Source organism: Scyliorhinus torazame, chromosome 1 (assembly GCF_047496885.1).
Source record: "Scyliorhinus torazame isolate Kashiwa2021f chromosome 1, sScyTor2.1, whole genome shotgun sequence".
Taxonomy (NCBI): domain Eukaryota; kingdom Metazoa; phylum Chordata; class Chondrichthyes; order Carcharhiniformes; family Scyliorhinidae; genus Scyliorhinus; species Scyliorhinus torazame.
Window position 1 is genome coordinate 36,156,219 of NC_092707.1, and position 12,343 is coordinate 36,168,561.

General features: G+C 43.5%; 1 protein-coding gene across 2 annotated transcripts in view; it reads left to right on the top strand.

Moving 5' to 3' along the window:
* smtnb (smoothelin b) overlaps nt 1-8,560 on the top strand; it is a 772,002-nt gene extending 763,442 nt beyond the window's left edge. For both annotated transcript variants that reach the window (XM_072486160.1, XM_072486170.1), the window contains one exon: nt 954-8,560. Coding sequence is in view for 1 of the 2 variants with exons in the window: in XM_072486170.1 (XP_072342271.1) it covers nt 954-1,080 (127 nt within the window). In the remaining variant the exon portion in view is untranslated. The remainder of the gene's footprint in view (nt 1-953) is intronic.
* The last annotated feature ends 3,783 nt before the right edge of the window (nt 8,561-12,343 follow it).

Here is a 12,343-nt window from a genome sequence, read left to right on the forward strand (position 1 = left end):
TAGCCACTAGGGAGTCTGGTCCAGGATCGTAATAATGGTCCACCGGCACGGGTGCAAACTTTGATATCGCACCAATGGAGACCAGATCATGGCGACGGAATCGGCAGCAGGCACAAATCTCGATTTTTCCATTGCGCACTATTCGTCATCCTACCGCAATTCCAGCTGCCGGTGGCGGGAAGCAGAGAATTCAGCCATTATTTATTCTGCATTTTGAGCTCCTAATTTCAGTCAGTTGTCAGTACCTATTCTGCCCGTAACTAAAGCATTACCCTGGTAGCAACTTAGTAAACAGGGATTTTAAAATATATTTTGTCTTGCTCCAGTGATTTCCATCAGCCTTTCACATCGGTGGGAACTTCAGTCCTGTCAAAATCGACCCCAGCCATGTGTTCCCCAGTGGGACTGGTGAGCCGTGCAAACTTCCAATGCTTTGGCAGGACCATAAGATTCTCCTGACGGCCAGTGGTGAGCTGCCTTTACTGCAGGAAACCTGCCACAGCGAGGCTGGAAAATTCCAACCAATAGCTGGAACTTTCCGGCCACTCAAGCCGGCTAGATCTTCTGCTCCACCAAAGGCACACCGTGCTGCGGGTTTCCCAGCGGTGAGGGCTACATCCAACAGGGAAGCCCGTTGGCAACGGTGAGAACAGAAGATCCTACCTCCGGCCAACGGTGGATCACCTTTGTGTTGGGCTGTGTGGAAAATGCTGCCCTGTGTCTTTCTTTCATCCTCTATACTTAGGAATAGCAGAATGAACGAGGGGATTCCCCTAGAGAGCATTTTTGCTCTCCATTTCATAGGCTGGCATTCTGACATTGATAAAGGCCCAATGGATTAAAAATAGCGTGAGGCACAGAGTAAAGAAATTTATTTTTTAAGTATCACTTTCACGCCATTTTACAGTTATTATTTTGAAGTAATCTGCTTTATCTATATTTTCTCATTGCAGACAGATAGCTTCCTGTGACCCCCTGATTGAGGTGGAAGATATGATGATAATGGGCAAAAGACCTGATCCCAAGTGTGTCTTCACATACGTACAGTCCCTGTATAATCATCTGCGAAGGTACGAGTAACCAGATCAGGGAGATGGAAGCCACAATGTCTTTTAAACAAAAATCAATCCACAGCATGTTTATGTTTTGAGACGGTTATCAGAAAACACATATATACTTCGGTCACCGTGTGCTCCTATTCTGCACTAGAAGTTTGTTTCTTTTCATGCATCAAGGCAGGATGGAGATTTCAGGGTAATGAATTTTCTACTTTGTGTATATTATAGAACCATTGTATATGACTATCCCTATTTCCAAATCTGTAAAAAAAAACTCACCTATTAGTATATTGAGAGCCTTTTATACGATACAATTATCCACATACATATCTGTAAAGAGATAGGCATATTACAGCACTTAATTAAGGTCACAAGGCCACACAACACGTTTTTAAAATAAAGGAAAGAAAACTTGGGCATAATCAAGCAAATCTAACGATTGTAGATTTTGGTTCGGAATTATGCAGCACACCAGTATTTTTTTTTCTCTCTCCCCCTTCTCTCTCTCTTGTTCGCTGCCTCTCTCTCTCACTCTCCCTCTTCTGGCTCAGATTCGGATAGCATGCCACATAATCTGATACATCTGTTGTTGGGAATATGTCTATATTGTACAATTGGAATTTATTTTCAGGTTATATTTTTCATGGTTCACATCCACTGAAAACAGATTGTGCATTGGTGAGACCAAAGGAAATAAGTGCATCATTTAATTATAAAAAAAAATATGGGCCAGAATTTTGCGGCCATTTGCTAGTAGTGGGATTGTCTGGTCCCGCCGGCAGCTCACCCCCATTCTTCGGTTTCCTGGTGGCGTGGGGTGGCTTCAATGGGAATTCACATTGACAGATCTGCATATTTAAATGAGCCATTACCTGGCTCCCAGGACTCACCGGCTGCGGCTCCGACACATCCTCAGGGCGCTGCTTCATACTGGTCTACACAAACATAGAGCAGGTGTGATGACACCTCGGAGGGTCTCACAGGCCATTGGAGACCCCAGGTGGTCAGCGACGGAGCAGGGTGGTACCCTGGTACTCCCTCTGCCACCTGGGAGCTTTAACACTGTCATCCTGGCACTGTGTCAGTGCCACCCAGGGCACCATAGCAGTGCACCTTGATAGTGCCTAGGTGGCACTGTCAGGGTGCAAGGCTCGCAGTGCCCAGAATCCAGGTTGGCACTGCCAGGGTTCTGGTCCGGGGGGGGGCATGACCAATTGGAGGAGGGGGGATTTCCAGAGCCTCCCCTAGGTTGTGTGTGGGGGCCCCTGAAAGTGGGGGGGAGATTGGGGCAGCCAACCAAGATGGTACCCAACCTGAGAGCGGCCTTTACTGCTGGCAAGATCAGCTCGCCAGCAGGAAATGACTCCAAGTGCGGCTTCAGTGGGGAGAAAAAAAACTGGCTGTTAAATAGCGGGGTGTTTTTAGGTTCTGAGCCACCGAGAAGCATTCTACTAAACGAGCCCGAGAGCAGACTTATTTAAAATCTGCTGAATTGCGCCCATTATTTTCAAAAGATGAAGAACTGCAAATATTTCAAAATGGAAATAAAAATGCAACACACTGGGTACGCGCAGTCAGTGCCTGGATGAGTTCTGACCAGGGGCGTGATCTTCCCAAAAGGGAACAAAGTTCCCGAGCGAGGGCGTTTAGCCGCATGTTTCCCAACACTCGCAGTGTCAAGAAACACGTGGCTATTCAACTCGACTCGCCTTGAATGAGGGGCCTAAATGGGGAACGTGTGGCCGAGGCAGCACATAGCTCCATTTTTTACAACGGGGATCTCCGCACGCCAGAACTCCCCATTTTAGCGAGAAATGGCGTCCTGATCTCCGAGGCGCACAAGATAAATCCACAACTGTCCCCCCAGCCCAAACATGGGAGGGTCCCGCACCCCCAACACCCACAATGCACAACCCCAGCCCAATCACACACATGCACAAAATGCCAGCTTGGCAGTGCCAACCTGGCACCCCAGCAGTGCCCTGCCAATTGGCAGTGCCACCCATGCAGTGCCAAGCTGACACCCAGGTGGCACTGTCAGAGTGGCAGGCTGGCACTGCCAGGGTACCCAGGTGGCACCAGTAGTGCCAGGACACCACCCTGCCCAAAGGGCATGCAGCTGGGGGCCTCCGATCTCCTTGGAGATCCCCATGAGTGCCGTTCCATCTAGTACCAAACGCCGCTCGCCCGAGGTGAAAGGATTGAATCCCAAAGCCTCAGGTACCTTGGGAATCTGAGTAAGGCTTCCGGCCTTGCTCTAATATGCGGATTTACCGAAAACTAACCCTGCCCATTGTGGGAAGGATTCCCCTTGCAACGTCTCACGAGATTGTGTTAAATCTCACGCGGCATTGCAAGACAGGTAGATACCGGGAGTGGGGTCACCCGGCTTTCACTGGCCACTGCTTTTCCAGCAAGCGCGGTCGCACCCAAAGACTCTGCCCAAAACATTAATACGTAATATAAACAGAAGATTCTGGAAATACTCAGCAGGCCTGGCAACATCCGTGGAAAGAGAAACAAAATTAACATTTTCAGATCAATGATCTTTCTTTTTATAAATTTAGAATACCCAATTATTTTTTTCCCAATTAAGGGAAACACGGGGAGATTGTAGATCAGAATCCAAAACATTAATCTCTGAATCTGTATGAAACATATTTCGTCCTTTCCTAAAGAGACTGATTGAGAAATTTATGGGGCTGGATTCTCCGATTCAGAGGCTATGTCTGGAGTAAGTGTCTAGTTCTACGATGAAAAAATCGACGAGGCCCCAGCACCGACCCTCTGACTGGTGAGGGGCTAGCAGCCGCACCACGTAAAACACACGGCCTTTACGAAATAAACGGCCGGAGAATTGCTGGGTTCGTGGCCGCGCATGCGCACAGCGATGACATGCAGCGGTTGCGCCATACAACATGGTGCCGGCCACGCGCGGACACGACCTGCCAAATAGTGCCCCCTTGGACACCCCCTTACCAGCCCTCACCAGCTCCCCCAGCCCTCGTCGAAGCCCCCCCCCCCCCCTTGACTGTGGCGGTGCTGGACACAGTCCAGGTTTACGAAAACTGAGAGCACAAGTGAACCGCGCCCTTGTGAACTCGGCACATCAGGGGCGGAGCATTGGATGAGGGCCTTCAGGTAACGTCTTGAGACTGTCCCAATGGCTGCGGCATACTCCTCGATGATGCCGTTTTGAAGGGGGCAGAGTATCCAAAAACAGATGGGGCCCCCGATTCGGTCGTAAAAAGGAATTCTCCTTCCGATCGCTGATTACAAAATCAGCATTGAAAAGCATTGAATCCCATCCTAGGTGTCCACTGTAGCCTATTAACTGATGTTAGAAATATATCTCCTTGAAGATACAAAATGTTGTTACTCAGTCACTTAGTTTCTATACAATGATGTTTTTTAAAACATGAATATATTTCCCTTGGTTTGCTAATGCTGCCATGAAAGTGAGGATAAGTACAAAGTGCTTTTATACTCAAAGTAACAGTTTCAATTGCACTACATTAACAAAAAGAGAAAATTGTACCTTGTGGTGTGCTCATTATTCATGATGCATAACTAACCAGAGAACAACCACCACAACTAAATAAATATATTTGTACACAACACATATCTAGTTAAAATTCCTTCTGCACTGTTGCAGAGGGTTCACATCTCGAGCACTGTTAATGCAAGCACAAACTGAACAGGCTCTGCATTTTTAATTACTTGAAAACTGCTCACTGTGTTACTCCCCACCAAGGATATTGTGTGTGTGCTTTTCAATAACCTATGCAGGACAAACTGACCACAAGCATGATTACTGTATTAGTATCGCTCTTTGTGCTGCATTTCATTAAAAGAATGCAATGTTTCTATATGTAACCTGTATGAAGAAAACTGCCACTTGTATATGTGTGTATCTGTACATATTTTAGGGTTCACTTATTACAGTTAGCTTTGTTTAATTAGTTTTAATATTTGTTTTTGGAAATGTGGATTTTCTATCCTCCTTGCACTTGAGGTGGTGAAATTCTTGGCTCAGAAACCAGTTGTTATTAACAGACTTTGGCATCGGGAGGAAGAGCTGTTAACCTTCAATCAACTTTATCTCATGTGGCATCTGCTAAACATCCTGCATTAATGGCCACAATTTAATTCAGGTAAAAGGGATCTCACCCACTGGCAAGAGCCCTGCCCCTGCATCACCTCTTTTCAGGAAGGCCTGCCACATTAAGTGACTCTTGGACACTTGTCTAAGCTGCAGTGGACCTTCCCTGGAATCAAGGACCTCGCAATAGAGGTTTTGCATGTTGAGAGTTGAATACTAGCAAATGCAGGATAAGACCATGAAGTGGGCAGAAGCAGGAAGGCAGAGGCATGCCCAATTACCATCCCCCTGCCTGGCCACCAAACTGCCCAATAGTTTAATCCATTACCCTATCACAATGTACGTTTACAGACACGTGGCTCTCCCAGTGATGAAACTTGTGAAATTAAACAGCAGTGCAGATCCAAATTGCCTAGAGTTCCATGGATATTGTAACCCACCATCAGAGTAGACTGCATCTATTTTAGCATTCTAAGGGGACATTTTGATTCAACAATGTAAGAGGACAGCCCAGCTGCTTCTCACTTTCAGGATGCTGCTCATCAAAATAATATTTAAATTGATGTATGAGACTTGCCTGCAAGGTGTAATCCTTGGGGAAATTAAGAAAGTTGGCTCTTAAAGACATGAACTTCACTATCACCTAATTTATATAAAATGGGTGACACAGATGGGACTGAATTTTTCCAGTTTGGAGGTAGGGGAGCTGTGGAAAATATGGAGAATTTATGGGAATGGCTCCCAGAAACATTCCCAGCACCAGGAAATTTTGTCAGAGACGGGCTAAAAATCAGGTTGCTAATCCACCAGGGCAGGCAGTCAATTACACTTGTTCAGGTCCCAGTTAAGGATGATATTAAATACTTGCCAGAATTTAGCTTCTGGTGGAGTGGCCCCTTGCCTGTGCAAAGGCTGCCAGTTCAATGGTGGTAATGTCCCTGTGGCAGGTTGGGGGTTCATTGTAACAGGAGCCTCATTGAAGCAGCAGTGACCATTGAAGTAGCAGTGAGCATTAATGGCCTCAATTGTGGCCACACCTGAACCAGCAGAGGGGTTTGTCCTCCGTCCCTATGCTGCCATGCTAGATTTTGTTCATTTCTTCACTGCTGTACACCCCACCGAGGGCACCTCCATGTCAAGGTGCCTTTGCACTCACTGACCAACACATCAGGGTTCTGCTGTCACAAGATCCCAAATTTTACTATCAAAATGTCTTTAATGTTTGGTTTGACTGCTGTTGTGTCCAAGTATTAACTGAAAGCTGCCCCTTTTAAGGATGTTTTTGGGCAGACTGCTTTGAAATATAAGTAGCAAATGCTAGAAAAACACAAGTTGACTGGCATCTCAAGAACAGAAATGAGAGCATTTTGAGTATATTTTCCAGCAGGTCAGATAGGATGCTTTTATTTTTGAGTTTTTTCAGATGATAACTGATATGTTGTGCATTTTCAGTTTGTTTCCAAATAGCTGTGTAGCTACCATATTGGTTTTAGGGAACTTTTGCAGTTAATCAAGAACTTGAGCCCAATAATTTAATTGTTAAAAAATCCTTTTTTTTCTGTAGTCACATTGGATTACATAATTCCACCAGATGCATAACCTTGCTAATGCCCTCTCCATGATAACCATGTGCATTTAATATCTAGATTATGTCACCTGCATTATATTGATAGTGATGAACAGTTTAGGAAGGGAAGCTGGGACCAACCCTGGCATTAAATAATAATTTAGGATATAACTTTTTAAGGCTACTCTGTCATTGGTGTCAGACGAGGTTTGGCTGATCGTTCAATTATATCTGTTAATGGCACTGATGCAATTTAAAGATACTCCTTTTTAAAACCATGGATTTTAGTTCATCAGTACATGGAGGATAGACATTGATGTGAGGAGGAAGGTGACTTTGCTGGTAGTCATTAGTGTATCTGAAGTGTATGAAGGAGAAAGAGTTCTAGACCCTGACTTTCTAGAAACAGCATGTAAATTCATGGCACCGAGTTGCATATTCACAAACTGGCTATAAATTTACACTGTTCTGAAAGAAGGGTACAATACCTGCTCCACTGCATCATTAGTTTTAGAACTGTTGCCAATAGTTCTTCTAAGTTAGTTTTTTAAAAACTAAGGTTTCAAATTGAAATGTACAAGAAACATGCACTGGCCATTACTACACAATTACTTGATATGCATGATATTCAATGTTACAAATATATGAAATGCGAGCAGAGAAGTAGGCCATTCAGCCCCTCAAGCCTGCTCCCCTATGCAATAAAAACTAGGCTGATCTGTTTGTGTTTCAAATTCCACATTCCCATCTACCCTGATAACCTTTGATTTCCTTGGTGACAAGAATTTTCTTCTTGGATCATGGACCCATTCCATTTTATAATGAAAGGAGTCCTGCTGGCTAGAGTTTGCTTGAAATCTGTTCATTAATCTAATATTCTCTGTAATAGTTGAGCTGCTAAAATGTCTAATTTACAGGAGGGCCTGCACACTGACTACACTAATCTCACCCATTCACTTCAGTCAGCGATTTAGTCAGTCATTCCATTCCTGGAGCTTTTAACGTAATTATGATATCCCATTATTTCTGGCCGACCCAACTGAACAAATGGAAAAGTAATACAAAAACAATGAAACTCCATTTAATGAATGCTGGGTTTTTGGAAATTTTCTTTGAAACTGCATTGGTGGTGTGTTTTGCCATCCCTGACAAACCACCTACAAAAAGATAATTTAAAATGTTTTCTTATTTTTTAATACTTCTTGTTCATCAAGGCGAGGGATGTTAGCGTTGCAGATTAGACATCTTTCATTTTTACCACTGGTCCAAACCTTATAATGTGAAGTAGAAAATGTCCCATACTGAATCCGTGCTTATGATCTGGACGAACAAATTGAAATGAAGATTTGATTTCATACTATTTCTGTTCTCTTACCTAGAATAGTTGGTCATCAGCAGACAAAGGCTTGCACTACTTCAGAAAAGCTGATTTGCTAAATAATGGTGAGAAGCTCAATTGCGGGTCTCATCTGTGCCCCGGACATAGTGAGACAAGCACATTGCTTTAGACACAAAATCAGTTCCCTTTGCAATTTGTGGAGCAGGTGCACATAACTCTTCCCTCCTTTTTGAATTTTTTTCTCAAATTAAATATTTTATAATCTTTTTTATTTTAAAATGCTCACAACATGACTATTCCTGCTTGCACTACATTGAGCTATGTGTTTGATAGGCCAACTTTACCTTCAGTGTTGCGTATTTTATCTTTTTCAGGCCTCTACACATTGTAAGACAGTAAATATATTTTGGTATGCATTTTGTAACTTGTCTATTTTACACAGTACATGCAGATATGCACTAAAACACAAAATAAAATTATATTTACAAACAAAATTGTCTTGGTTTTGATGATTTATCATTTTAAGTTGTTTCATATTCCTTCATCTTTAGATGCTTTTATTCCAGGTTCCTCCATTGCTGACTTTCTTTAATGATACAAGCACTGAGGAAGAAAGACCTTGCAGTTAAATAACACTTGGGCCAATTCTAATACATTTTATGAATTGTTTAAATGCCACTTAAGTAGGCAAACACAGCAGCCATCTTTTACACCGTAAAATTCCACAATCAGTAACTTAATGAGTTGATCATCTATTTTAATAGCAGTGGTCAAAAGGAAAATGTTGTCAGGTAATCAGGGGTATTTTTTGCTATTTAAACTGTGTCATTGTTATCTTTTGCATCCAGTTTAATATTTCATTCTCTTGAGATTGTAACATCTCCACAGTACTAGATTCAATTCTCAAAAGTGCAGTGGAGATTGAACCCACAACATTCTAACTCAAGAGTCCTACTAACTGTGCTCAGATGGCACCTGTGTTGGAATATGGGGCAAGATTTACCAGCTGTTCATGCTGATAGGAAATTCCGCTCCCAGGCTGGCGCACGGGGGTACAGTGAACGGGAAATCTTGTTGACCACTGCGGGACCGGTAGATCCTGATGGTGGGCAGCCTCCGCTGCTAAAAACATGTGACGGGGTGGTCGGTAAATCATGCCCATGGTTTTTATATGTGACTTGCCATTATATGTAAAGGTAATTGGGCGTGATTCTCCATCCCGCCAGCCCATTTTCCAGGCGGCGCGCCCCTGCCAGCAGCGGGATTCTCTGCTCCTGCAGCTAGCCAATAGGGTTTTCTATTGTGGGCACCCCGCGTCGTCGGGAAACGCGGGTGCTCTACCGGCGGGGCGGAGGATCCCACGACGGAGAGTCCCGTAGATTATTTGGTTTATTTCAAGAGAGCAACAATAATTTACACATTTTACCTATCTCCCCCACCACACCCTATTGAATCCCACGTCTCTGCAACTGCAAATCCATCCCTGTCAATAGTGCTGATAAGACCGGAATCTGAAAATCGTTTGGGCCTCGCAACGCCAGAGGTGTGGCTGTTTCACCAGCTTTATATCCCCAACTGCAACATCAGAACCATCTTGATATTGTACATGATTACAACTGCTCTCCTGTTCTCCTTACTTTTTCTATGGCCTGCAAAAATGTAGACAGTTCTTCCCATCCATTCTTTTTCTGCCTTTCCCAACATCGTGATGGTTTCTCCTTCTGTGCCCACATTGGCTGCCATGCGCAAATTACACCCTCTTTCACCTTCCTTTTCCCACCCTTAAACAACATCATCTGTAAAATTAGATCAATTTTCACTTTAATAATGACCCTGAACTTCACCTTAACAATCACCATTGACTCCACAAATATCGTCGATTCCATGACCATCACTTTGCTATCTTAATGCCTGATGTTCAGTCCTGGAGGAACCAAAATTATGTTCAGCTCAACACTAGAAAGACGCCAATCATTCTGTCCATTCCTTCATCCAAACCTGTAAATAATAAGTTGAGATGCTGAAACTTTATGCATGGGAAGACTTGAATCAAACAATGGATGGATAATTTTCAACTGCTTTCCCCACCTGAAAATGGGTGGACAATAGTGAAAAGTTGTGGAAGTACCGCTATAGTCAAGCCTGCTTAATCAAATTTTCAGGGGCCCTGTAAATGGGGAGCACAGCATGCCTAACAAAAACAAGCAGGAGGCTGCCAGCATTTGCAAACTGCGAGCTTACACTCCTGGTCCACAACATACTGCAGCCCACTGCTTGTCATTTGAATGCCTGCACACACCCTAGTTTCCAGCCCCCTGAAAACGTTTACTAATCACTTTCAGTTTAGCTCTCTCGGGGTGCTGATTTCTTGCCCTGTGTTGTGGGCAATCACTTAAGTGTTCAGCAGTTTACCCGAATGCCGATGCAGACCAAACCTTAACATGGTTTTGGTCTTCTGACACTGGCTTCAGCCATGCTCTGCAACACTCTTTTCCAATTTCTTGCCAGTTCTGAGCAGATTAAAAGTTGACACCGTGGGCACTCTGTGTAATGTCCATGGTCAGTTTAATGTTTGACTGAAAACTAATGATTTGATATTCAGACCACCTGAACAATTTATGCTTCTGAAAGAAAATTTGGTAAGGCTGCCATTTTGGAATTTTGACCTCAAACACCATTCAAAACGGTAATAATTTAAAAAAATAATAAATTGAGTACCCAATTCTTTTTTTCCAATTAAGGGGCAATTTAGCGTGGCAAATCCACCTAACCTGCACATCTTTGGATTGTGGGGATGAGACCCACGCAGAGACGGGGAAAATGTGCAAATTCAACATGGACAGTGATCCGGGGCCAGGATCTAACCCGGGTCCTCGGCACCTTGAGGCAACAGTGCTAACCACTGTGCCACCGTGCTGCCCTTCAAAACCGTAATAATTAATAACTATAATGATGTAACTTGTAGAAGTTTTGAAACAGTTGATTTTCTCTTGGGCAATCTAACAAGTTGGACATTTCAGAGTCTAATTTGGTAGTAAAAACTGCCATTAATGTACAATAGAACCAAATAATGTCCAGTGGTCTAGTGGCTAAATGCACCACCTAATGTGCTACCACACATTAGATCTGATTAAGTCTTTAGTAAGCGGATTACAGTTTTCCCAAGTTAAGAGGGACAAGATCAGTATAAAAGCTCAGGAAACCCAAGAAGGTGAATCAAAATGGCAAATTATTTTTCGCCAAAAGAAAAGGCTGCAACACAGTGTACCGCAGGTATGTCCCAACCGGGAGTATCGATAATTTAAGGGTTGATTCTAGGAGCCCCAGCTGATGGGCTCTTATTCCACGAGCCCCTTGGGGCGACCAATTGGGTCGTCCCCGTGGATCTCATGAGGGTTATTGCAATCAGAATCAATCTTGATTCAGTGACTTTTGTTGAAAGGTGTATCATGTGGATGTCGAGTACAGATAGAATGGAGCTCAAATTAGATGTGTTGAGTGTCAAATAAATTGTTAGTACTCCCTGTCCAGGTTCACCATAACCAAGCCTATGGGCAAACTCGCCACAAATTAGCACCATTAGTGCAGAAGGGGAGAAAATTGGGAAAAAAATAAAAACATTTTTTAAACGTACATAAGTGCCAGTGCAGTAAAATAAACCTTTCCTAATAAACTTTCTGTCAAATAAATTAAAGAAGTGCACAAATCTGACAAAATAACAATTTCCAGGTCTTGTTAAGAATCGTAAACCCCGCCACTTCCCCTCTGATGGTAATATATCTCCTTCCTAAAGTGAAATGATGACTTCTGACCAAGTATACCTACCCAAAACTTTTAATTGTCATAGAGTCATACAGCACAGAAACAGGCCCTTCGGCCCACCATGTCTATGTGAACCATCAAATATCAATCTATACTAAACCCATTTACAAGCACTTAGTCCAGACACACTATGCCTTGGCAATTTGTGTTTGTCCAGATGCTTCTTAAATGCTGTGAGAGTACCTGCCTCCACCATCCTCTCAGGCAGCACAATAGTTCCATATTTTCACCATCCTCGGGTGAAGAAAGGTTTCCTCAGGTCCCCTCTCAGCCACTTACTCCTCACTTCAAACCTATGCCCTCTGGGCCTAGACACCGCTATCATGGGGAAAAGATTCTTACGATCAACCCTATCTATGCCCCTCATAATTTTGTATACCTCAATCAGATCCCCCTCAGCCTCCTCTGCTCCAGGGAAAACAAACCCAACCTCTCCTCATAGCTGAAATTTCCAT